We start from the raw sequence: 27875 nt of genomic DNA, 5'->3' as shown, positions 1-27875 counted from the left end.
TCAATAAACACCCTTGAACTGTGGTCACTTGTGTCTGTTTTACTGTTACATGCCTTCCTCACAGTGTTTACAAGATTGATATAAATAGGGTGGACAATCAAATTGGAAGATGCAGGATGAGTACAAAATGATAAAGTTGCAAGACAAATACAGTGAAGTGACTTTAAATTACATTGAGAGATGAGGGTATGAAGGAAAGTCATTAAGGCAAAGCCCATCTGGCTGGGCCATGTTGAAGCACGAAGGGAGTGCAAGATCACACATCAGCAAAACCAAAAGGCTAAGGGCTACATTGGGTGTGCAAAGCCTAGGTCAGATGGTCATTTGCGAGGTAGGGACTAGCAAATACAGGCTACAGAGTCTGTGTCAGGGAGCCGCAAATGGAAATCTGATGATAGTGTGGCATGGGAAGGCAGGGGAGTAGGACCAGTACAGCGCTGTGGCCCGCAAAGAGGTCTGGGCAGCTCACTGGGATAAACAGACAAGGATAGTTGATGCCAGGGATAAATGCAGTAGACTGCTTGCATGGCTAGAAAAGAGGGATGAGGAGTCAAGGTGGGTACAGGAAATTAGAAGGGCTGAGGGCGACGTGAGGCACAAGAGCAAAGATACCACGGTGGCATTTACAGAGTATTATAGAGAGCTCTATTGGGACCGTCCGTGGAGAACACTGCAATGGTGGCTAACTATTTGTCAGTAAGATAAACTGGGACAAATCTGAGTTTATGCCGATTAAAGAAGGGGAGGAGGCGATACCATAGGGTGGTCCGCATATGATAGCAAGGAACGCTATCAAATATCTGAGTATCAGAGTGGGGGTGGAGGGCTCAACGTTTCTCTGAAATAATCTGGATCGAGTCCTAGACAGTTTAAAGGTGATATGAAACACTGGGCAACTCTTCCTATATCCCTGGTGGGGAGGCTAAATCTATTTAAAATACTGTCACTGCTGTGTCTCTTCTATGTACTAAACACCCTCTGTGGAACCCCCACTGGGGTGTTTTGGTCCATCGAGACGTTGCAAAAGGAAATGGTATGGCAGCAGAAAGTCCAGAGGATAGCACTGAAGACTTTGACCAGTTCGGTCTGGGATGGGGATCCCGAACGTGCAGCATTATCATTGGGCCTCCCAAATGATGCCAATAAATGAGTGGCTGTTTCAAAGGAGGGGTATGCCACACATAACGTTGGAAGTGAGTAAAATGGGTACCCGGCCACCCCTGCAGGTACTGTACGGGAGTGGGCCGATGCTCGGCCTGACGAAACCAGGGGCCTGTATCACTGATTCCCAAAAGGCAGCCCTTAGAGAGATGTGATGGGAGGGAGTCATGACCATGGAGGTGTCATTGTGGGGGAATGCAGACTTGCCGGAGGTGTATAAATTGGGGTTGCAGATGGCAGGACAGGGGCATAAGGAAGGTGAAGGATGTCTTAGTACAAAACCAACTGGCCACATTGCAGCATTTGCTGGGTGAATACAGCGTCCAGGAGCGGGATAGCTACACCTTCACTAGGCTACAGCATGCCATGGCACATGAACAACGAGAAATATGCGACATACCCAAAAGGTCTCCGATAGAGGCCAATCTCTTGGAAGGGGAAATCAAGGGGAAGGCAATTACGCAACTGTACCAGAGGCTGAAAAGTTTTACGTCAAAACCCCTACAGTCTCTTAGAACTATGGAAGGAGAAACTGGGAGCCCTGGAGGAGGAAGACTGGGAAGCGAGCATAACCATGCTGCTGCATTTAATACTATATAAGTTATTGAATAGAGCATATCATAGTAGGCACCAATTGGATAAGTTGGGAAGGGCAGCTGACCCTGAGTGTCTGAAATATAAGGTGGAAGTGGGATCACTCTTCCACATGTTATGGGTGTGGCCCAAAGTCCTTTTGAAAATGAGTCCGAGACAAACTGTCTGGGATCATTAGCAAAGCACTACCTGACACTCCCTAAGCTGATGCTTATTTTTATTTTTTATTGTGCTTATGGTTAATTAAAACCTTATACACATACAATATATTACGATCAAACCAAATCATTGTTAAAACATCATTATTACAATTCATCAATTCCTTGATTAGTCAATCTATAATCGTACAACAGCATCACATGTGCTTCTAATTAATTAAAAAACATATTCATAAAACAATATCGCATTGATGCGGTTACATATATGGGAGGACTCACGATTCTACACGAAACAAAAAAGCCTGATCAGGATGGAGGACAGCAGTGATGATGGGTAAGTACTCCACACTACCGAGTATGCACAAGTTGCAGGAAGGGATGGATTACTATGGAGAATGGGCAAAAAGGGTCTACAAGGATAGGTGATGCCCCCCCCAAAGGTTTGAAAATATTTGGGCCCAATGGATGGATCAGGGTTAAGCCGGGTTCGAGGGAAAGCTCACCGGGAGGGTTGTGTGGGAAAAGGGCACATGGATGTATGACAGCTGGAATATAAGAGGTGGCAATTCGGGGTGACAGGTGGGGGCGGGCGGAGTGTTAAGGATGAACCGAGATGGGTATAGGGATTTCTTAAAGGGGTTGTACCGATGGATTTTTGGTTTGAGATGTTTGTTTTGATTGTTGAAGTTGCAAACTTGAAAAACAATAACATTTGTTCTATTTAAAAAAAAGAATGTGCAGGGCATTGTTATTTCTCTTGGAGAAAGATTTGGGGTATCTGGTGGCATAATCAAGCATTAATAAAATGTATTTATTACCCAGTTTAGAAGGTTCAAGCAGTCAGACAAAGTCCATTGCAATCCGTGAGAAGGGAACTTCTATAATAAGGAGAAGGTGTAAGGGGGCCAGGAGTACTGGTGTATTTGAGGCTTTTTTGACAGATTTCACATGCCCCTACATAGGTCTTGACGTTTGCATATACACCCGGTCAGTAAAACTTGCCAAGGACCTGATCTTGGGTTTTCCCTATCCCCTGATGTCCCGCTCTTAGGTGTGAATGGGCCAATTCCATTACAATGTTCCTATGGCTCTGTGGAATGACAAGTTGATTCCTTCTGGTTCCACCCTCCCCTACATATCCCAGACACAGAAGGCCTTTTTTAGTTAAAAAAAAAAAAAAAGAAACAGCCCCTTTTGTCATCCCCTTAAAACTCGGATATAGACCGGTCAAGACTTCTGCAAGAGTCTGATAATTTTTCTGGCCGAAGGTAGGCCAATGGTGGAATCCAGATGTGCTTGGGGTAACATGGTTGTATTTATGTCGGCTTCCCCAGAGCCAAAAAGAGACCCCGTTCCAGGGAGGGCAGACTTTCAACCTCCTGGAATAGCGGGCTGGACCTGTTCAAGGATCCCCTGAGCAAATGGGTCTCCAGGTTATATTCTACAGGACTGGGCCCCAGCATTGTGCTACAGCAACTTCACTTCCCCTCTATAGTCTGGGTCAATAACTCTGGTGGAGACATCCAAGGAATGTTCCAAGCTAACCTTGATTTAGCTGGCAAGCGCACACAAGTCCCTTTCGTGGAGAGATTGACAGACCAGTGGGGATCAATTTCCTTGCCTGAACGTGAATTTCTGCTTCTAGCCGGCTAAAGAGATCACACTCTATAGACTGGGGTGTTCCTACTTCTGGAAGGCAGGTCAGAGAATTCATTTTTTCTATCAACATGTGGGTCAACCCTGTGTCAGGATGTATGCATCCCACTTCTGACAAAATTCTGGGGTTACTATTTTACATTCTCTCCACTCTGGGTTTCAACTCTCTCCCCACTACGGGGTACGGTTTCTCCTCTTTCCTGGCTCCAGGGTTTGAGTTCTCTGCAGTCCCCACTATGGGGTTCAGGGGCTCCTCTCCCCCCACTCTGGGGTTTGGTTTCTCCTCTTTCCCCACTCTGGGATTCAAAGTCTCTGCTCTCCCCACTCTAGGGTTTGTTTTCTGAGAGGAGTCAGGAATGAAACGAGCACACATTTTAAATACAGTTTTGGCTGAAGACTTTTATTAGAAAACCAAAGAGGTGGGAAAAGACCTTGCTGTCCCTACAATAGCAGAGTGTCCCTATCTAAACTCCAAACTAAGGATCTGTCAGTGTCATAATGTCTAAAACAAAACTGTCCTGTGTACCAAAGTACTATTCGACTCTCAAATTCTAAACAAAGGAGTTCTAAAGTGAAAAGAATAATGCCTTTGGCCTTAAATGTGTAGTAAATATTCAAAAGAAATAAAAGATGTATAATTTCCACAAAATTAAGTTTCTTGAGGATTAGGTCTCCTTGCTCAAGAGGGTTCTACCCTTCCCCTGGATTCTTTGTCGCTTCCTTGGAATTCCAAATGCTACTTCTTGATGTCCTCTTTTTGGGCCAGCAACAAAAGGTCCTCTGTATGTAATTTCGCAAATGTCTTAGATTTAAAGGATAGTTTTATTTTTCCTGAGTTTCCCTCGCCCTTGGGAACAACAACTTTATTATATACGAAAGGAGTTTCTATTTTCAACAAAAGAAGATCTTTATAAGGTTTTAATCCCAGAGGGTAATTGGTTCCCCTTCCTTCCCAGACTTCTGTTATTCCTTTCTTGTGTGTTGCTGCCTTTAAGTAGTCCTGATGTACTCTTCTCAAGACTTCCTTTCACCAAACTCCACCTACCACCATAGGTAATTTACAATACTATTGGGCCTTTTAACTTTTATACAGTTACATTTAATACGTTCCTCTGTGAGGAATTTGGGGTTGTTCTGTCTTTTAACTCAACAGAGCTAGCTGAGCATACGTTCCCTTGGATCAACAAACAAAAGTTATCTTTAAGCTGGTTGTCATTCTTTTATTTGAGGTTGGAATACCTGGTGTACTCTCCTGCCAGGATTTTGGTTCGCCAGTCTCTTCGACCCACAGAGCTTACTGGCTATTTCTTGTATTTTGTTTATCTTCAACTTGCCGGGTATGTTCACCTACCAGCTGCCTACTATACTCTCTTGCCAGACATGCTGGATTCACACTATTACAATTGCCTGGTACACTCTCCTGCCAGGGCTTCTTAAGAATACACACTTCTAATTGCCTGGAGTAATCTCCTACCAGGGCTTTCTGTAAATTTGCACTTGTAACTGCCTGGAATAAATTTCTGCCAGGGCTTCTCTTGAATGAACAAACCTATAGCTGTCTGGTATATTCTCTCGCCAGGGCTTTTGAGGTGTGAGCTCTACTCACTCTCCCACCTTTGATGGGTCCATCCTGCAGCCTTTTTGGCTAAATTACTTGGTTTCTTATATGTTGGCTTTTCTCTCTCTCCTTCATATACTCATAACATACATAGACAAACGTTAAAGTCCCTCTCTTTTGGAAACTCGGCTTTCCGTCTCTCTCCAGTTTTACAAACTGTTCCTTTTTCCTTGCGGTTTCAAGCATTGCATTTATTTCAGTTTGGTGTAATTGCCAACACACCCCGGTGCTCCCTCTGTCCCTCTCTGTACTCACCGTTCCTAATGGAATTTGCAGTTGTTTCTACAGTCTGCCGGTAACGGTCTTCTGCTGCCTTCCGCATTGTGACCATTCTTTCACTGGTTCCCTGCTTCTGGAGGCTGTTGCTGCACTCGTCTGCTTTGTAACGGATACCAGTGAGCAAAGTTCTGTTCTACAACACCGGCAAATTCCCAAGAGCTCTATGCCTGCTTCTTGCATTCCCGCTGTGCGTCTCCTGCTTCCAGCAGCCTTCTCGCTTCAGGATTCAGAGCAGGTGGCTCCACTGGCGTGTTCTCGCACAGACAGGAACAACACGCTTCTGCCAGCAGCCTCCTTGTGATTCTTGCTTCAGTGATTTAAAGGTCCCGGGCACAGGTGTGCGCTCGCTGCCACTAGAGCGCTGCCTGTGCTTGTGGATTCCTGTGCTCTGCATTACTTCACTACTCTGCTCATCCTCTTCATCCCAGTGTTGTGGGGATTATGGGAATAGTAGTCCCGTTCTAAAAACAGTGTGTGAGTGTTTGCGATGAGTTATGGGGTTTAAAGGCAAACTAGGATTGAATGAGGAGGATGTAGGACTGGGAAAAGTGTCTTACACAATTTTAAAAAGCCAGTTGGATTCAAAGAGTTGGCCTTTCGAATTCAATGGTGGAAGAGTGAAGGTGTTACAAGTTGGAGATGTATTTTCAGAAAGGGAAGGGAGATACCATGTCTAATCAGATGATACCACCCTCCTCTCCCAGAGCCTGCCCCCCACATGTGATCCTCCCTCATATAACCGCCCCCAAGGTCAGGATCAGGTAGCAGCTGCCGTCCCCTCGCCACATGGGAGAAGGCAACAAATGGGAAAGAAGTGATGATACCATTGATTCATCACATTTCTCTCTCCTCTTTTCCCAATCTGTGGTTTGAGCTCTCTGCTCTCTCCACTCTGCGGTTCAGGTTCTCTGGGGTTTGTCCCTCCTTGGCTCGCTCAGTCACCTGCCTCCCTCTATTGTTGGGGAACCACGTGCCTGCTTTGTAGTGGTAGAGCTCCTCGGGAGGGCTAGCAAGCTTCTCCTTTTCTTCGGCTGGTACGGAGATGCTTACCCAACTGTTCAGCTAGGTGCCGCGCCCCTCTTCTTTGTTCTCACTCTTGCTTCGTGGCGGCCGCTTGCAACTGCTTTCACCTTGCATCTGCGGGATGCCGGTGATAAACCGTTGGTTGGGTGTCAGGCAGCAGTGCGCTTCCGGAGGACTCTTGGCTCTCCCCTTACCTCCTGCCACGGTGGTGCCGATTACGCAAAGCTTCAACTGGACGCTGCATCAGACTTCCGTCTCTTCTCCGCAGCACTTTCCCGCAGCGTCTCCACCTCAGCACACTGGTGCTGATGTTTCTCTCTGTCACCTGTCACATCTGCCTGGGGCTGTATCCCAGGGAGAACATCTAAATAGACATAGGTTGTGCTCTAGGTATGCCATAGCAATACATCAATAGTAAGTCTGTAGATGTTATATTCAGCATTTCATTGTAAGAAAAGTTGTATCCGACTCGCTGGCCAGTTTAGATGCAAGAAGCAGTCAAAAAAATGCCACACTAGGCTCTTTACATTTGAAAATTGCATTTCTCTAGAAAAAGCCAATGAAACAGTTGCTCAGTCTGTAATGCGGGAAAACAAAAGATCCAGTTTAGCCTCTTACAATACAAACCTGAATTATTTTTAAACCCATACTTCGTTTGTTCTCAATCACAGCGGGGACACGCTCACACTTTTCAATGTTCCATATTCTCAAAGTAGAATCCTAAATATCGGAGACAAACATATCATTAATTCACATGTAGAACACGTAGCCGAACACCAGAAGAAACAGAGGGCCTGAGTCGGTGCAAACTCACCCCAAAGATTGTACTGCTCAGACACTAAAACATGGTTATTACACATCACGTAAAACTCCAGGGGTTTTACATTGAACGCCTGTATGTCTCTTCCAGCAGGCAAAAGTGGTAGGAGAGATGTAACATTAAAGGCAAACTTCATTATTGTGATGAATTATCCTTCCTTGTTAATGGGGCTCTCTTCTCAAATCCATTGGGAGGAGAGGTACGTTTAATGCTAGGCTTACATGGGGCAGAACGTTACATGGGGTACGTTTAATGCAAAAGAGAAAAAGAGTGTCATAATAACCCCAAAAATGGATCCCACAGCTCAGCCTTGAGGCAGGCATGGACCTGGCATTGTAAGTATCTTTGTGCTCAAACTGCACATCTCCCAAAATGCCCACTTGCCAGCAAGGCCAGTGATGCTGCATTCCCCCTGGTAGTTAGTGTTATGCACTTATGCGATGGGGGTGGGAGGGGGGGTAGGGGGGTGGTGGGATGCACATCAAATTGAAAAAAAATGATCAATGAATTAAGTGAGCAATTGGATTGCCAGCATTCAATCCTTCAAAGTGCACTTAGCCCACATGAATCTGGTGTTGCAACAACAGTAGGGAAGTCCCCTTTACAGATAGATATTTAGCGCAGGTGAAAGAAAACCTACAGCAGCTAGAACCTACTTCGATTGGCCACAGTGAGATCCAGAGAGTATAGCTTTGAAATAGTGGACACAAATTAAGCCTGTGGCCGAAACAGAACATGTTATGCTCTAAAAAGGAAGAAGAAAGAACTCAATAATTCCTGACTTCAAATTAAATGGAACAATCCATATGCTAATGTGTTTAGAATAACCAACCAATGCTAATCAAATTACAGAATCATGCCAACTTCTTTCTAAGGCTTATAGGCACACATGCTGAGTGTTCTCATTATACATTGTTTTATTGCCTCAAAATGTAACATACAAACAAATACGTTTGCAGTCCCCCTCCAAACCCTGCCCCCCGAGATTGGTCCTCTTATCCATTAGACTCAGTTATAGCACCAGATGTGCCAAACTCACCGCAACAACAAGCTAACAGGTCTCCCATTGTTTAAAACTGGGGGCTTCCCAGGTCAGGACGTATTGATGTGATAAGGTCGCCGCAAAAATCTCGTGCCATAAAAGACTGTTTAAAAAAATGCACGTTTTAACGCATTTATACGCGGGGGGGGGTTGGGGGGTAGGGTAATAATATAATGTAATGGAAGTATGAGGGGTTGCGCGGGCATAGAAATGCGTTAAAGAATTAATTTTTTTAAACAGCATTTTCGGCCGCAGGTTTTTGTTTGGCGACCTTGTCACATAGAAGCATGCCAGGTGTGGTATGGACATCAGATCACTGGACGAAGAGTGTCTCCTCTACATTTCCCCCTCCGACTCGAGGGGGGGGGCTTCTAATTCAGGGTGGTTTATCATCTGAGGAGGAGGAAAGTTCATTCAGGAGTATCCCATAGTGCAGGATCATGTCCCCCTGTTCCTCCTCTCTCACTTGATGTTGTAGCGCCACCCATATTTTCACATCTCTGAGACACTGTACTACTAATGTCGCTTTTTGACTCTTCTAGAGATAGCCAGTCTCCTAACAGCTACTAGCAATAGGAAGACAGCGATTTTCTGCATAGGTTTCTTCCTCCGTCCGCTGGGCAACAAACCCAACATCCACACTTTAGGAACACGGTATAATCTCCCCTGCTCTAAAGCATTCACTCGCTCCACACTACCCCGTGCCAATCGGAAGTTATAACCAGGCAGTCCCACAACATATGCCAAACATCTGCACTGTCCTATTGGCACCCAGGGCACCTGTATGAGACCCCTCGGTTGATTAAGTGCATCTTTTCTGGGGTCATGTACACTGTGTGTAAATCATTGAACTGGATCAACTGAAACCTTGCATTACGTGAAAGCGTCCCAACATGAGTGCATGCTTTAAGCCATTCCCCTCACCCAATGATTCACCAATATTGGTCCTCCACTAATCTTTCACTTTAAGCCATGGCATCTCGACACCCTTTTGCAAGCTCCGATACAATCGACAAACTTCATGTCCTGTCGCCCCCATTTTCAGTAACGAGTAAAGTAGGTCAGAGGCTTCTCTGGGATTGATTCCCACTTGGATGCCAATATCGCAATCAGCCTAGCAAAATTCAGGAACTGTCCCTATGGCATTCCATACTTCCCAGTCCATCCGCAAAGGCCATAAGACGACCGCCTTCCAACAGGCCAGCCAATGATGTGAATCCCCTTCCCCATTACACACCCCTCCCCATGTCGTTAATCACAGCATCTGTCTGGGATATCACTCTCAGAGGGATGTCAGGGCTCTATGCCGTATGTAATCGAAGACTGGTGCATATGTGCCTCCATACTTGTAGTACTAACTTCACAATACAGGAACTTCGCACTCCCCAAATCAGCCCCCAAAGTAGTTCTTCCTTTGCTATAATGGGGAAGTTTCCCCAACAGCTTCCCATTCGTGCCTTCCTGTAGCCGACTCCACCCGACCGCAAATTACAGTTGCACAGCCAAAAAGTATAATTCGTAATATGGAAGCGTGTGCCCTCCATACTGATAAGACCTACGTAGCGTGGAGTGTACCACCCACCTCCTACCTCCCACCACATGAGATTGGTGATCTTACTATTCAGCCGTTTATAAAAGGGCGGCGTGATCATGAATGTAGACTTGGAAGGATCACCATCTTGCAGAGAGCCAACCTGCCCATGAAGGATAGCAGCGGTCTTTTGCAAAAAGTGATCAAGTCTTCAATTCCAGTTAACGTTCTACCCGTATTATATTGAAACGTTTCCTCCATTGTGTGGTGAATCTGTGTGCCTAAATAACAGAAAGATTCCAGTTTCCAGTGTACCCCCACATCTGAGAGTTCCACCATCGATTGTCCCTTTAACTCTGCCAGGGGAAAGATAATCAATTTCCCTTTATTTACTATGAATCCGGACATACTACCACATTTCCAGAGAACTTCCATTATATAAGGAACATCCGTAAGTGGATCCCTTACGGACAGCAGTACCTCATCTGCATAGAGGGATATAATGTGAGTCAACCCTGAAACCGTTATGCCTGCCGCCGCATACTCCTTGCGGAAAATGCAGGCAAGGAGTTCCAGTGCCAGCACAAATAATACCAGTGACAAGGGACCCCCTGACGTGCGCCTCTCCTCAATTGCCAAATGGAAGAAATCTCCCATAATGTTTCCACCTTTGTCCTTGGATCACTGTCCCGCAGTCTAATCCAATTCATAATGTTGTCCCCCAGCCCATACCAGTTCATGACTGCAAACAACCAATCCCATTCCAGTGAATCAAATGCCTTAGTGGCATCAAGACAGACCAAAGCCAATTCTTCTTCAGTACTTTGCACTGCTTCCATCACGTGATGTACTCATCGAATATTCATGGAAGTGTTCCTAAGTCTCCATTTAGGTATCCTAGCCATGTTTCTGCCCCATGTAAGCCTAGCAGTCAGCAGAGAATGGTCCGAAATGAAGTCATGGAAGGCGTCATGCCCCATAACAATATAGTCAGTGCAATAATGCGTGGTGTGTGAGTGGGAAACAAATGAAAACCCTTTAGTGGTCTCATTCCTCTGTCTCCAAAGCTCCACCAACCAAATGTCCGATATCACCTGGTTTAAGGATTTCAACGCCAGCAATTGATATGGTGCTATGGTGTTTGACCTGTCTATGTTTGGGTCAGATAGGCAGTGAAAGTCTCCTCCCCAAATGATATCTCAGTACCATTGCCCTCCATCATTTCCACAACTCTAGGAAAATACGAACCATCAACGAAGTGGGACTCCTCTAGCCACCCATATGAGAACTCTTTTTGCAGAGAACTAGTAGTACCATACACTTCACCCCACAAGTGTGCGTTCATCTTCTGAAGATCTGTAGCTATCATGTGCATCTCTTGTAGGAAAGCTATTCGCACATTCCATTTTTCAAGGAACGTCCCCACTCTCCCCCTTTTAGCCAGATTACCAGATTACCCCTACCGCGGTCCAGGTCATTATTTTGACACACCCGTTCGTACGGTTTTTGGCCACTCCCCCAGCACTTGTTTATTTATTTATTTAGCATTTATTTACAGCGCACAAAAACCTCAGGTATCTAGGCACTAGTTACAGACAGTGCTTGAAGAAGAAAATGTAATGTTAAACATACTGGAGAGCTTTCACCTCTTGTTGCGGGGAGCTACATCAGACATGCATATAGGACATGATAGGCGAAAGAACAAGTTACTTACCAACTGGTAACGTTTCTTCGATTGGATGTTCCTCCAACGTATTCCTTATCTTAGATATTCCATCCAGCTTTGCTGCTCTTTGGAAATTTTTTCGGCAGAGGGCGCCGTGCGTCGATGTCGTCGAGTCGATGGTCCCTCGAAGGCCTCCATCGAGGGTGATGTCATCGGGTGTATAAATAGCACGTGCGGCGCCCGTTGGCCTCAGTTCTGTTTTTCCCCCTTTTTATCTTTGATCTTGTACTATGTAGATTGTGCCGGCAGACAGGTATGAGCCTTGAAAGATTTGAGATGGCAATAACCCGGAAAAATCTACAGAGGGATAGGCTGGGAGGGTGATGAGGAATATGTTGGAGGAACATCCAATCGAAAGAACGTTACCAGTTGGTAAGTAACTTGTTCTTCGAGTGGATTGTGTCCTCCAATGTATTGCTCATCTTAGATAGACTCACAAAACAGTATAGACAATTCCTCTGGAGGAGGGGGTAGATTTTTCGATACTCTTAGATGGCTGAGTATAGTACTGCTTTTCCAAAAGTTAGCTCCCTAGACTGAGAAGCACCCAGGTTATAGAATTTTGAGAAGGTGTGTAGCGAAGACCAAGTTGCTGCTTCGCAAATGGATCTTATTGGAACACCTCTTTGAAGGGCTGTGGAGGAGGCGATGCCTCTGCTGGAATGAGCCCTTAACCCTTCCGGAGGGTCTTTTTGAGCAAGTCCGTAGCATTCTGAAATGCAAAGCACAATCCAGCGTGAAATTGTTTGTTTTGTCACTGATTGACCCAGTGTAACCTATAAACAGCTGGTTGTCCACTCTAAGTCTGGAAAGTCTAGAGATGTAAAAGCTTAAAGCTCTTTTCGGATCCAACCTGTGTAATCTTACCTCCTTCTTCAAAGGATGGGGTGGAGGATAGAATGCGGGTAAGACAATTTTCTGACTTAAATGAAAATCAGATATTACTTTCGGTAAAAATGATGGTTTTACCCTCAACACAACTCTGTCCTTATGGAACACAGTATAGGGTGGCCCAGAAGACAGTGCCTGCAATTCGCTCACTCTTCTTGCTGATGTTAGAGCAACCAAGAAGGCTGTTTTCCACGTTAGTAATCTTAATGGACACGTGTGCATAGGCTCAAAAGAAGCACACATTAAGCATTTTAGGACTAAATTTAGATCCCAGATCGGTACTTGAAATGGGTGAGGAGGAAACACATTAGTGAGTCCTTTTAAGAATTGTATTTTCAAAGGAATTTTGAAGTAGGAGCATTCTTCTGATGAGCGCTTGAAAATGGAAAGCGCCGCAAGGTAACCTTTTATTGTTCCAATATTCAGACCTCTATGTGCTAGGGTCAGAAGGAAAGATAATACTTCCGGGATACAACATAGAAAAGGATCAACATTCTTTTCTCTGCACCAGTTTGATTTGATTTGATTTGATTTTATTCATAAAGCGCAGAAACCAGGCCCAGGGGCAACCGGGTGCATACTCTTAAGCATGTTACAATAAACAGCAGTTACACAGTAAGTTACAAAATATACAGCATATATACATATACCGAGGGGTACCATTAACAGAATGTAATACAAGTACAGAGCAGAGAGAGATGTATATACATGTCCTGTACCACACAGGGAGACTTCACTGAGTAAGGGTCTCATAGATCTTGGGAGAACAGCCATGTTTTAGCATTGTTCTTGAAGGAGTGGAACGATGGTTCAGTTCTAATAGGCGTGGGCAGGGTGTTCCAAAGTTTGGAAGCTAGGATAGGGAAGCTCACCCCACCAGCTTTTTGGAGTTTGCATCTAGACACGGTGAGGATGTGAGTTTGGGCTGCTCTAATGGGTCGAGTGGATGTGTGGATTGTGAAGCGAGCGGACAGGTAAGGTGGGGCGTTGTTGCTCAGGCATTTGTGAGTCAAGGCTAGGGTTTTCAGGGCAATTCTATGTTTTACCGGGGGCCAACGTAAATCCAATCTGACGGAGGAGATATGGGAACGTCTCGGGATGTTTAAAGCTGCCCTTAAGGCATTAATTTGTACACTTTGCAATTTCTTAAGGTTAGACTGACTGGTCCCTAGGTAGAGAGCACTGCAGTAGTCGATTTTGGCCATGACAAGTGTTCTGGCGAGGGTGATGCAGTTGGTAGAGTTTAGGAAGGGTCTACAGGCGGTGATAAGTTTGCAAGTATAGGCCGAAGCTGACCTAACTGCATTTGTTCGTCTGTTCAGGGAGAGCGTGGAGTCGAGATAGACACCTAGAGCCTTAGTGTCTTTGGAGACTTTTATATCGTTGCCGTCAATAATGAAGGACTTGTAGGTTTGATCTAATTTGTTGAGCCGATGATTTGATCCTAGAAGTAGGAGCTCAGTCTTATCATCGTTAAGGCAAAGTTTGTGATGTGCCATCCGGGCCTGGATGACCAGGTAAACATCATTCAGGGCTTTGGTGTCAGCTGTGTAGTCTCCCGTGATGGGGATGAGTATCTGGGTGTCATCTGCGTAGTTGGTGTAAGAGACACCCAGATAGTCAAGCACATCGAAGAGGGGCTTAGTGAATACGTTATACAACGTAGGGGATACACACAAGCCTTGAGGAACGCCACAATGAATGGGGGAGTTGTCCGCTGAGGCCATAGGTGAGAAGACCCTCATAGATCTGTTACTCGGGAATGAATGGATCCAGGCATTGGCAGAGTCAGAGAAGTGGGTTGCAGATTTGAGATGCTGGCAGAGTATTTGGTGGTTGACCAAATCAAAAGCCGCGGAGAGGTCGAGGAGAAGGAGAAGAGCTAACTTCCTCTTGTCCTTTAGTGACTCCATCTGAGTTTTCAGGTCAATCAGAGCTGATTCCGTGCCATGTTTAGGGCAGTACCCTGATTGTCTTAAGCCCAGAAGATTGTTTAGTTCGAGGTAATCCTGAATCTGCAGGTAGGCTGCGCGGTCCAGGATCTTGAGCAGGAATGGGACTGTAGTGATTGGTCTGAAGTTAGTTGGGATATTAGGGTCAAGGGAGGGTTTTTTGAGGAGTGGGATGACCCATGCATCCTTTAGGTTGTCAGGGACAATACCCGTCTTGAAAGAAGCATTTATGAATGCTGTGATGCACGGGGCTAACTCATGAGATGCTTCCTTGATAATAGGTGCTGGGCAAGGGTCGCCTTGGCAATTGGAAGGTTTTAAATTGTTTATGATGCCTTCTACTTCGAGAGTAGTGAGCGGGGAGAAGGAGAAAGGTTTATGAGAAGGATTGGCTAAGTGTGTATTGGGTGTGGGTGTGGTCAGTGTTTGGTCAAGCTGTAGGGATTTCTGTTTGTCTCTGATTTTAGATTGGAGGGTGGCAATTTTACCCAGGAGTGCTGACCAAGTGCTATCTTTGGTACAAGAGTCAGGGGGGGCTGCAGGTGTCTCAAGTTCCTTAAGAATATTAAAGAGTTCCTTGGAGTTAGACTTGGCTGACATAATGCGGTTATTGTAAGAATCTTTTTTTGCCTGGAGTACAGCTTCTTTATAGTTAAGGGTGGCTATCAGAAGACCGTCCTTGTGGGCGTCAGAGTGGTGACTTCTCCAGCGTGACTCTGCAGTGCGTTTCTCTTTACGTAACACTCTAAGCTGGGGAGTGAACCACGAGTTAAGGTGAGCTTGTTGTTTGGGATTCCTCAGTTTGAGCGGGGCAATAGAGTTGATGGCTGCAAGCACTGACTGGTTGTACATGTCGGCTAGGGTGGTGGGGTCTGAGCAAGTATCAGGAGCATTATTGAGTGTGGGAAGGATGAGGGGGGGGAGTAGTTTTTCAGTCGTAATGTTCTTTTTATTTCTAGTGAGGGTGGCTGGGGTGACCAGAGGCATGGGTGGTGAGGCTGCTTCGATACTGAAAGTGATGACGTGGTGGTCGGACCAAATGCAAGGGGCGTTGGTGAGTATGTTAATATTGCAATTGGTGTCACTGAGCAAGTCAAGGGACCGCCCTTTAATGTGGGTGGGTTACTGTATGTGGTGTGAGAAGCCTAAATCTGTTAAGGTATTAGCGAGGTCGAGGGCCGCAGGATCATTAGGGTCTTGGTGTCCTAGATTAAGGTCACCAAGAATTATGGTTTGAGAGTTAGATTTTGCATTGTTGAGTACTAAAGTAGAGATGTTGTCCACAAAGGATGTGGGTGGACCAGGGGGTCTGTATATTAGGTGGATGGTGACTGTTTGGTTGGCTGAGAGTCTGAGTTTGACAGAGAGTAGCTCTGCGGATTCCACCTTGGTGCTTGGGATGGTTCTAAGTCCTAATGAGTTTCTGAAGATAAATGCAATTCCTACACCTCTCGAGGTGCGATCAAGTCTAATAATAGAGTAATCGGTGGGGATGGCCAGAGAGAGTGCCGGGCCAGATGCCGCATGCAGCCAGGTCTCAGAGATGGCGATGAAGTCGAGTTCCTGAGTCTTGATAAGATCAGCGATGTCCAAAGCGTGAGCGGCTAGGGACCTTGCGTTAATCAGAGCGGCTTTAATTAAACCAGCGTTGCTTGTTGAAGCTATGTTGGTCTGAGGGTGATGGGGCATGGGTGAGGTGGGCGTTTGTGGAGGCGGGCTGAGCGTCTGTGTTTTCAGATGTGAGCTTGCATACATAGGGTGACCCTTCTTACCCATAAATCTAGATCCTAATCTTAAGTTTCTAAGAGTGATAGAGCATGGTTGTTTAGGAGAGGGTTTTTTGGCAAAATGGTCGAGCCATAAGGCCGGATCGCTTAGGTAGATGTTGTGGTTTTGCGGTGCAGTGCTTGGGTAGGTATCAGCAGGTCTGTAAATGGTGGCCATGGATGAGGTGTACAAGGAGCTAGGTGCAACTAAGTTAGATGGTGGTAAGTGTAGCGTCCAGGTAATTGCCCACACTAAGAGTGCTACTTGTAATGAGAAGAGCAGTGACTTTAGGGAAGACCAGCGTGGTAACATGTTACCGAAGTTAGAGGGGAAAGGGTCACAGGGTTTGTGAAGCAGTTATAGGTAAGAGTTGCAGGCACTATTTGGCTAGGCAGTACGGGCTCTGTGTGAACAATGCAGGCTCAAAGGTTAAATACAGGTTTAGACTACTTATTCAGAGTCTAGGCAATAAGGGTGCATCAGATCAGAGTACACAGGCAGAGCAGATACCAAGGCTTGCACATACATTAGCATATTCGGCAGGGAGCAATGCAGAGTGCATGAGGCGTGTGTCAATTGTAAAGGTGCGACAATTCTGGCAGAACAGACACTCTAATGTTAGCAGCAGGTATTGGCAAATCGGGTAGATGTCAAATTAAAAGGCACGGCAGGGTAAGGTAGGTACCCTAGAGTTCGCTTACAGCGTGTGGACATGTCTCATGCAGAGCAGTGCAACATATGCAGGCATAGATCAAAGGGTGTGGCACAGCAAGTTAGGCAATGCACAATGAACATATCAGGCAAAGGCAGAGTAGCATATATCATGGAGCTAACATGTGGATCCACGTTGCAGTTCTGAGCAAGAGCTCAATCATTTACATGCAAGCATAGGGCTGGCGGCAGAGCAATTTCAAGGCAAGCACAGGCGAACAGATAAACAAATGATGGCGGTGATGTGGTCATTCAGTGGGCGGGTACGGACCAGGTAACAAACATAAGCAATGCAGGCAATTTGGGCAATGAAATGGAGAGATCACTTGGTGGTACGCAACCACAGAAGGGTAGCGACTAGTGGCTCAAATATGCAGTCGGCTCAGTTGTTACTAAAATCAGGACGGTTGTGATAGATGCGCAAACTTAGTACAAAGGTGTGCATGAAGCATGTTGCTGCAGCTAGGAAAATGGCGTATCCGATTATGTTAGCATAGGAAAGGCGGCATTACTGACATCTGGATGGCTAGTATGCCAGCTGGCGCAACAGGCAAGATACGGCTTGTAGGGGCAGTAAGCACAGAGCGGACACCGTATGCAGCTATAGTGGATAGCAAACTCATGGGAATCCGTAGTGCGAATGAATAAGTATAGCAGTCAAAACGCGGAAATAGTTAATAGCGTTGGTAGTCTTACTTTCAGGATGATGAGAGCGTTAGTCGAAAGGTTCACAAGAAGAGTCAGCTGTATGGCCACGAGCAGGGATTAGAGCGAGGTGGAAATGGGCGTAATGTCCAGGCGAACGGTGAGTAAGGCTGAGGACAGGCTAGGACAGGAGTCAGCCTTACAAGTTGCAAAACTTTATCCAACGGCAACAGTATAGAGACTTTGTTGCTGGCCTTCTTGCCGAAAGCAACACCTCCATAACGTCATCTGGAAGGTTCCAATCCCTGTATCTCAGCCTTTCAGATACCAAGCTTGAAGGTTGAGCGTTTTGACCTCTGGATGGAGAACCTAACCTTCCATTTGAGAGAGAAGGTTCTCTCTCTGAGGAAGACGTACTGGAGGGCAGATGGACATGTCTAGAAGGTCCGAGTACCACGTTCTCCTGGCCCAATCCGGGGCAATTAGGATCATGCGGCTCCGAAACCTTCTCAGCCTCCTGATGACCTGAGGAATGACGGGAATCGGAGGGAACACGTACAATAGTGGGAAATTCCACACCACCAGGAAAGCGTCCCCCAGGGCTCCACTCGGGGGAAATTCCCTTGAGCAATACCTTTCGCACTTTCGGTTGATTCCGGTTGCAAACAGGTCTACTTGAGGGGTTCCCCAAAGGGTGAATATCTCTTGAATGACTTCCTGAGCCAGTTCCCATTCGTGGGATACCGTGTTCTGCCTTCTCAGAGCATCTGCCGTCATCTTCTCTACCCCGGCTAGATGAATTGCTGTTAAAGAGATTCCCTCCTGAATCACCCAATACCAGAGCTGCAATGCCTCTCTGCACAGGGGTAGTGACCCCACGCCTCCTCTTTTGTTTAAGTAGTGCATGGCCACTGTGTTGTCCGGACATTCTTTCCCCTGACAGATGGCAGGAAGGCCTTCAGCGCTAGTCTGATTGCCCTCAGCTCTAAAAGGTTGATATGTAGTTTGGACTCCGATGGAGACCAACGACCGCTGATAGTCAAATCGTTGGCATGAGCTCCCCACCCCAGGAGTGAGGCGTCCGTCACTACTGTGATCTCCGGCCATGGTTGCCAAAAAGGTTCTCCTTTTATGATGTTCTCTGTACAGGTCCACCATAGAAGGTCTTGTCTGACCCTGTTCGGAATTTGAAGAAGATCTGTCATTTGACCCGAGAACTGGGACCACTGAGTCTTTAGGGCCCATTGAAGGGATCTCATCCTCAAGCGTGCCTCTGGCACCAGAAAGATGCAGGATGCCATGAGGCCGAGCAACCTTAAAAAGTCGTAAGCCTGGAGATTTTGGGCATTTTGGAATTTGGAAACCATCTGAAGAATGTCTTGAGCCCTCGACTTGAGAGGCGAGCTCTTTCCCAAGGACGTGCCTAATACAGCTCCTATATACTGAAGCTGTTGGGAAGGTGTCATCTGTGACTTCTTGAAATTGAGGGAGAAGCCCAGTTTGTGGAGTAAGTGGCAGGTGACTTTCAGATGATCCAGTGCTTGCTCGGCAGAGCGCGCTCTGATCAACCAATCGTCCAAGTAGGGATAGACATGAATCCCCCCTCTCCTGAGGTGCGCTGCCACCACTACCATTAACTTGGTGAAGACCCTCAGGCGGAGGTCAATCCGAATGGCAGGACTCGAAACTGATAGTGTGAGTCGCCAACTACGAACCTCAGGTATTTTCTGTGTTTGAGATGAATCGGAACATGAAAATAAGCATCCTGGAGGTCCAATGACACCAACCAGTCCTGGAGTTGAAGGGCCTGAAGGATCTGAGAAAGGGTAACCATCTTGAAATTGTCCTTCCTGAGGGACTTGGACTGGGTAAAAAAAGGCCCGGACTACTCTGTCACCAATGATCTGCCTTATTACCAAGGGCGGTTAATTCTGCCACACAAGGAACTGCAAGAGCTAGTCATTTCCTGTTATCATGATACCCTAATGGAGGGGCACCCAGGTATTGCAAGAACTGAAGCTAAAATTAAAAGGCGATTCTGGTGGACCACCTGGCGAAACGATATTAAATCATTTGTGATGTCTTGTGGCATTTGCGCCTATAACAAAAGTCAAAAGAAAAAAACAGCTGGACTCTTACAACCTTTAGACATTCCGCCTACACCATGGCACACCTTATCGTTAGACTTTATTACTGATCTACTCCCAGGCAATGGATTTAACACCATTCTAGTTATTGTGGATCTTTTTTCCAAGATGGCCCACTTTATACCTTTAAAGGGATTACCTTCAGCTTCAATCCTGGCCAAGGAGTTCCTCGAAAACATTGTTCGCATACACGGATTTCCGTCCATATTGGTCTCTGACCGGGGCAGTCAATTCATTTCACATTTCTGGAAAAAATGCGGTCAATTGGCGCAAATCGATGTGAGGTTATCGACCAGTCACCACCCCCAGACCGATGGTCAAACAGAGAGGACCAACCAAACTCTCGAACAATACCTGCGTTGTATGTTACATCAGACTGAGAGTAATTGGAAAGACATTCTTTGGATCGTTGAATATGCATACAATAATTCAGTACACTCTGGAACTGGACAAAGCCCCTTTTATACCTTATATGAGCACCATCCTCGAACCTCAGACCTTGACTCACCCCAACACTTAGAAATGCCCGCAGTGGACCATCTGCACGCTACGATTACACAAGCCTTTAAGGAAGCAACGACACATTTAAAACAGGCGAAAGAAAAATACAAGAAAGATGCTGATCGGCATAGAAGTGATGCTCCACAATACCAGATAGGGGACCAAGTATGGTTAGCCACAAAACATATACCGCTAAAGGGAACACGGACCTTTAACCCCAGATATTTGGGACCTTACTCTATTAAGGCCATTATCAACCCGGTGGCTGTCAAGTTGGACTTACCTGCTGATATGCGAATTCACCCCGCCTTTCATGTGTCCCTTTTGAAGCCAGTGCAACCAGGGACAAGACTAACCAAGCCACCAGACCCTATCATTTTAGACGGAGAACCCGAATTTGAAGTTAAGAACATCCTGGACGCCAAGCTGATAAAGTCAAACTCTTTCATTTAATCGACTGGAAAAGTTACGGACCAGAGGAAAGGTCATGGGAACCTAGTGACCATGTTCATGCACCCCGATTGGTGAAAAAATTCCACCGAAATTTCCCAGACAAACCGAAACCACAGGGAAGAACGACTTTAGGAGCGGCCTTGGGGGGGGAGTGCTGTCATGATGCCTACCCCCAGGGACCCAGACCATGTCCAGCAACCCCGGAAGCAGGCATCAAATTATCCTAAGGAAGCCCAACAACCCCTGCTAGGGGCTATTTGGGTCCAGTCCTGGCGCCTATGGTGCCAGGCTCATATGGAGAGTCAGTCCTGGCGCCATAGGCGCCAGGCTCATAGATTAAAACTTACCTGATGCAGACCAGGCTTGGAAGGGACTACTTTACTTAGGGACTATTTTTTACTCGGGCGGGGCTGGGGAGGAATACTTACCTGGGACTACTTTGGCAGCTATTTAAACCACGTCCGAAGAGCAGCACACGCTTCGCGTTATTCTGCATCCAGCAGCATAATGCTCACCGTGCCTGCAAGTCTGCATCCAGCCTTCTGCCACGCCTGCCTCGAGTTTGGAGCTCCTAGAAAAAGGGAGAAAGAAGGAGTAAAGGTTAGAACAAGAGCAATACCTTTAATCCTTACCTGAATTCCCGATCCATCGCACCTTCAAGCTGGAAGAAAGAAATTATTTTATGCGCGTCGCCTCGCCTGCTGCAGCGCCGCGCTGAACTCACCGGCCTTCGCAGCATCTTCATATTCCACAACATCCTCCTGCATGTTCCCGGCGCACTCCGGCACCTAAGGAGAAGGCAAGAACAGCAAGGCGAGCCAAGGGAATACACAGAGGAATTTTAGTTACCCCCCCATAGACTCACCTGATTTTACCACCGGGGGTACTATTCCTCTTCACGAGTCGGCGCAGCTTCCACTGCATCTTTGCCGAACCCTTTACCCTAAGGGGAAACAAAAGGACAGCAAGGTGAAACAAAGGGACTAACAAGGGGAACCCTCCTCACCACAATAGACTTACCTGATTTTACCGCCGGAGGTATTATTCCCCAAGACTTCATACTTTCTCTCAGCGCCTGAATAAGGGAGAAAGCAACAGGCTACATATTGACATTATTTTATCGAACTGTGTTGGAAAATACAAATCCTTACCAGAATACTACCGGTTGCCACGAGGAACTCTTCATTAGGGTCAAGCTGCAACCTGCAAGGAATCGGACAAGAGTGAAAGTCAGGCATTTGAACTCTTACGAACTTTATACTTATGGCGTCTTGCCGGGAATCTCGGAGTCAATATTGTTCTGGAACTCACCAATTCCTTCGAGCCTCTGAAGCAACTGGTTATCAACGTGCCCCTGCGCTCAATGCAGAATGGAGAGCTCATCTTTTCAAACCATCAGGTGAGACTATAAGAGGGGACATCAAAGGCGATCTTTGGGGAGAACAGCGGGGGTGGGGGGATTTACGCTCAACTCCACGGGTGGTCAATTCCCTTTCTCCATTTGCAGAAGAATATTCCTACGGGCCAAGCAAACGAAGCTAGGTGGGCCAGTCCAGTCCGTCATCTCGGCCCTACGCGTCACATTGGTGGAGACCGCAGCGGTCCAGTTCTGATCGACACCTCTGTGGGAGCCAGGTGAGCGTAACAAAAGGTGAGACCTGTCAAAAGGCATGTTCAGGAGGCGGTTCTGTACGTCCGGTGCAACCGACTTCCGTAACCATGCAAACCTGCGCATTACCGTGCTAGTGCCCCTGGACCTGCTTACACTATCCGCAGTGTCCAATCCAGATTGAAGGGATTCCTGCATGGTCTCCTTTCCATCTCTAACGATGGCTAGGAAACCTTCCCTTTCTTCCCCTTCTGGTATGTACTCCGCCGCCATTGCGATGCACTCCCATAGATTATACGAAAGGTTTGCCATGGAACATGTGGACTTGGCAGATTTGAATGGCATGCTCCCGGGCTGAAAATATCTTCCGTGCCCAACCATCCACACGCTTATCGTCCCTGTCTGGAGCGACAGACGGGTACGCAAGTTTGTTGGAAGCTGTGGCTGCCTGTATGACCAAACTCTCGGGAGTTGGATGTTTTGACAGATAGCTGGAGTCGCTACTGGCTGGGCGATATTTTGATGCAAGGGATTTATTTACCGGAGGAATAGAATCCGGATTTTCCCAATTCTTGGCCACCCTGTTTTGTAAGGCTACATGAAAAGGTAGTACTGGGTCTTCAGTGGGACCATGGTCCAATATGTCTGTTAAATCGTCCTGGACGAATTGGGCTGGTGGTCTAGCCCATCCCAAGTAATCTACCACCTTGGTCATTAACTGACGGTAAGATGGACTGGCATGCTCTCCTGGATCCGGTCTACCAAAGTCATTCTCAGGAGAGGTGTCAATGCCACTTGCATTGTGTAAAGACTCCACCAAATCCCTCATTCTGCTTTCCTCTGAGATCAAGCATTCTGGGACATTTGGGGTGCCATACTCCAATCCAAAATGTACATTTTCCTCCTCTGATCTTGTCATGATGCCTACCTCCAAGGAGCCAGACAGGGCCCGGCACCCTCAGAGGCAGGCAAAATGTACACTAGGGAAGTCCCAGCCACCCCAGATAGGGGCTCTTTGGACTCAGTCCTGGCGCCGTTGGCGTCAGGCTCATAAGGGATAACAGTCCTGGCACCATCGGCGCCAGGCTCATACAAGATATGGAAGGAATAGTGTTTGGTGCAAACTTACCTGGCAGACCATGCTGCAATTTCCTTACCTGGCAGATCATTCTACAACTTCCAGATGAAAAAGGAACTACTTAACCACACGGGTGTGGCTGGTGGCAGGATACATACCTGCAGTGGAAGGATACATACCTGGGACTACTTGAAAGGCTATTTAAGCCACGCCCAGACAGCAAACCACGCTTCGCGTTGTTCTGCTCATAGTAGCTGGACGCTCACGGTGCCTGCTCCTGCTCCAGTCCTCGACCACGCCTGCCAGCATCCTGGAAACACCTAAGGATAGAAAAGGGAAGAAGAAACAGGTGAAAACAAACGTTACCTGTTAAAGCTGCATTCCGGATTCAGTGCGCCAACGTTCCTGCAAAAAGACATCATTTTAAATACTCACTGCGTCGCATACATCTCGGCGCACTTCTCTTACCTGCACGTGGCGCCTTCGGCTCTGCGACGCCCATCCGGATCTCCTGCAGCATTCCAGCACCTACGGGGAGACGAAGAGAAGAAAGCAAGGTGAGAAGGGGAAAATAACCAAGAAGCACTTACCCTCCAAGCTAATTCTTCTTACCTTCGGGTCGATGCCATTCCTTGGGCATTTCAGCACCCCGGCCCCTATGGGGAAAAAGCAAACATCACATTAGTGAATGCAAGAACCGTAGCAAACGAACTATTTTAAACTCACCAGCTTACAGGTCGGACTCAGCTTCTGCTTCGTACCGGCTCCATTTCTTCGGCATTCTCGAACTCCGGCCTCTAAGGAAAAAGAGACAGGAAAAGACAGTAGTGGGCCTACACCAAAACTCACCTGAAATCAGGTTTTCGACGGAAACCGCCCTCAGCCCGGAGTCTTCCATTACCTGCAAAAGAGAAGAGGAACAGTTTAGACTCAAGCTTGCCATAAATATTTACGGTACTTACCGGAACAGACAAGCGAACTCGAACTTACTATCCAGTGACGTAACTGGATCCCAACGCGCCCCTGCATCAGAAGCAGGATGGAGAGCTCGCCTTTTCAATCCCTAAGGTGAGTCTCCACAGGGAATTACAGAAGGGTTGCAACGAGGGTGAGAAGGGGAATGGGAGATCAACACAAAACCCGCAGAGTATTAACCCTTCCTTTTCTCTCGCAGAAGGGTATTCATCCGAGCCAGACAAGCCGGATTTGGGAACCCAGCCCACACCATCTTCAGGGTGCTGAACATCTCCTTCGAAGAGGCCACTGCCGTCCAGACCACGCCCGCGCCTCCGTGGGGACCAGGTGAGCGTTACAGAACGCGAAGCCTACCCACAATTACCCACCCAGGCGCCATGGAGACTTCCGAAACAGACCAACTGGCCCAACTATTGGGGGAATTACGGGCGGAAGTTCACGCCGCCCGCCAAGAAACCAACGTTCTTCGAAGAGAACTGATCTTGTCCAAAGAACGAACCGATGACCTGGCTAAACAGCTTTTGCAGAATCAGGCTGGACAAACGCCATTACCTGCTTCCGGGAGAGAGTCCACTCCTATGGCTTCCACTAACCCGGTGCAAATTAACCTGCCGGGAAACATGCCTTTGGCCCCACCTGAACGTTTTGCGAGGGACCCCAAGAAATATGCTGTTTTTATGAACCAATGTCGTTTACACTTTTTATGTAGACCTGGGGCCTTCCCTAATGACCAAACTAGGGTGGCTTTTGTTTTATCGTATCTCAGCGGCTGTGCAGCCGATTGGTCTATTCCGTTGGTAAATCAAGACGATCCTATCCTTCGTGACTTTCAACGCTTCCAGGCTAGTATGGAGAGATTATTTGCCCGGCACGCCCAGGGTGAGGCCTTGGATAACGAACTTCTGTCTTTGCGTCAAGGGAACCAAGACCTCCTATCTTATATCGCCACATTTAACAGACTGATCGTGGAAACTGAGTGGCCTGAGAATAAAAGAATCACCTTGTTTCATCGAGGACTTCGTGGAGAGCTAAAAGACGTTCTGGCTCAAACTGTGAATCCACCCCAACTCTGTGAGGAATACATTGATTTAGTGATCCAACTTGATCATAGACTCCAGAATAGAAAGACTGATCGGACTAGATTTGAAACTCGGGCTTTGGTAAAAACCCACGCAAACCCCACACTTCGGAGCCAATGCAAATTGGGGGAGTAAGAGGACCCCTAACGCAGAAAGAACGAGAAAGAAGACGGCAAAACCAGTTATGTCTCTATTGCGGAGAGTCTGGACACTTTCTACGAAATTGCCTGGTAAAACCACCCAAGAAGGTGGTTGGAGCCACAGACCAAAACCTTCCAAAATCTGATTCGGGAAACGATCAAGCCCGACAAGCGTAGAGATCCGCTTGCCGAGCGTGAAGACAAACTCTTTGACCTCGCATTTCATCATGCCAATGACCCTCGTGGATCCAAAGCAGCCTCAATGATTACATGGCATAAAGGCCTATCCCGACAGTGGGGCTATTGGGAACTATGTTGATCTCAAATTGGCTTCCAGGATTGGTCTCCCTCTCCGACCAAAAATCACCAAAGATGTCATTACCACGGTTGATGGGACCGAAATTGCCTCTGGGCCGGTAACACATTCTACCACAGAAATGACACTGGTTGGCCAAGATGGTCATAGGGAAACCATAGTGTTCGACTTAATCAAGGCTTTACAAAATTTAGGTAATCTTCGGGATCCCTTGGTTAGAAGCACATAATCCTCGAATTGACTGGCGAGCAAAGAGTATCACCTTTCCTAACTGCAGACAAACTTGTTATTCCGGAAATCCACAAGTGGGTCTAGCCTCAGTAACCTCTGTCTCAGCACAACTACCACTTGAGTATCAGGACTTTCAGGACGTTTTTAAAAAAAGAACAGGCCAACACCTTAGCACCTCACCGGCCATACGATTGTCAAATTGATCTGGTACCCAATGCTCAACCACCTTGTAGTAGGATTTATGCCCTTACCGAACCAGAGAATCTTCATTTACGCCAGTATTTGGATCAGTATCTTGCCAATGGGTTTATTCGCCCGTCAAAGTCACCGGCTTCTTCAGCTTTGTTCTTCGTGCCGGAAAAGGAAGGCGACCTTAGAACATGTATTGACTATCGCGCCTTAAATCAGATAACGGTTAAGAATCGTTACCCCCTGCCTCTGATCCCTGAACTCCTCGACCAGGTGAAAGATGCCTGCATCTTTACCAAGCTGGATTTAAGAGGGGCTTACCATCTGGTGCGCGACAGAGAAGGCGATGAATGGAAAACGGCCTTCCGCACCAAATACGGACTCTTTGAATACCAAGTGATGCCCTTCGGGTTGTGCAACGCACCTGCTGCCTTCCAGTATTTTATGAATGACATCTTTCGAGAACTCATAGATGTTTGTGTCATCATATATATTGACGACATCCTAGTGTACTCTTCCTCGGAATCTGATCACCGAAAACATGTTAAAGCCGTCCTGGAGAAACTACGCCGCACAAACTATTTGCAAAGCTCGAAAAGTGCATTTTTCACGTCACGGAGGTTGAGTTTCTTGGTTTCGTCCTAACGCCAAAGGGAGTTCGAATGGACTCACGGAAAGTGGACGCGATCCTCAAATGGCCATCCCCTAGTTCTGTGAAAGGGGTTCAGAGCATGCTTGGTTTTGCCAATTTCTATCGAAGGTTTATCCCGGAGTTTTCTCGAGTGGTTCAACCCATCACAGCCCTCTTAAGGAAAAACAAACGCTTAGAATGGACTACGGAAGCAGAACAAGCATTTCAGGAACTAAAAACTAAATTCACCTCAGCACCTGTGTTAAAACATCCCCGTCCAGATCTCCCTTACGTTGTAGAAACTGACGCATCTAGTTTAGCCATGGGAGCGGTTCTATCACAGAGGGACCCAGTCTCAAACCAACTGCATCCTGTGGCCTTTTGGTCCAGAAAATTCTTAGCTCCAGAAGTTAACTACGCAATCACAGATAAAGAACTATTAGCTATCAAGTCAGCTTTCAAGGCTTGGCGTCATTACCTTCTCGGCGCAAGACATACTGTTACCGTAATTACAGACCACAGGAATTTGCAATACTTAAAAACGGCCAAGGCTCAATCCTCACGCCAACTCCGTTGGGCCCTGTTCTTTGCAGAATTTGACTTTGTGATCACCTATCGCCCCGGCTGCAAGAATGGCAAGGCGGACGCACTATCTCGAATAGGAACGGGCGATTCTACCCCAACTCTAGATCCAGTTCCGATTATTCCCGAACAGAGAATTTTGGGGGTGATCTCCTCACAAACTCTAGAGGATATTCAAACTAGAGTTAAATTGCTTTTCGACGCTGCAGCCTTGCAAGAATGGAGCCTGAAAGATCCCAGATTTTCAATTAATAACGATTTACCTTATTTCCAGGGGCGACTGTTCTTGCCTCAAAAGGATTTGCAAGATCTCGTTATTGCCCATCATCATGAGACACTAATGGAAGGACACCCGGGCATCGCTAAGACT

General features: G+C 46.8%; 1 protein-coding gene across 2 annotated transcripts in view; it reads right to left on the bottom strand.

The window, feature by feature from the left end:
• Nucleotides 1–27875, bottom strand: part of WDR88 (WD repeat domain 88) — a 441299-nt gene that overhangs the window by 18127 nt on the left and 395297 nt on the right. The window contains exon 10 of one of the 2 annotated variants that reach the window (XM_069634103.1): nt 7117–7209. The exons of the other annotated variant lie outside the window; for it this stretch is intronic. Within the exon in view, the coding sequence (XP_069490204.1) occupies nt 7117–7209 (93 nt within the window). The remainder of the gene's footprint in view (nt 1–7116; nt 7210–27875) is intronic. 2 annotated transcript variants of the gene reach the window in all.

This window comes from Ambystoma mexicanum, chromosome 1q (assembly GCF_040938575.1).
Source record: "Ambystoma mexicanum isolate Mex_15411 chromosome 1q, UKY_AmexF1_1, whole genome shotgun sequence".
Lineage (NCBI taxonomy): Eukaryota > Metazoa > Chordata > Amphibia > Caudata > Ambystomatidae > Ambystoma > Ambystoma mexicanum.
The sequence above is the reverse complement of the archived record's forward strand: the minus strand, read 5'-3'. Positions and strand labels throughout refer to the sequence as shown.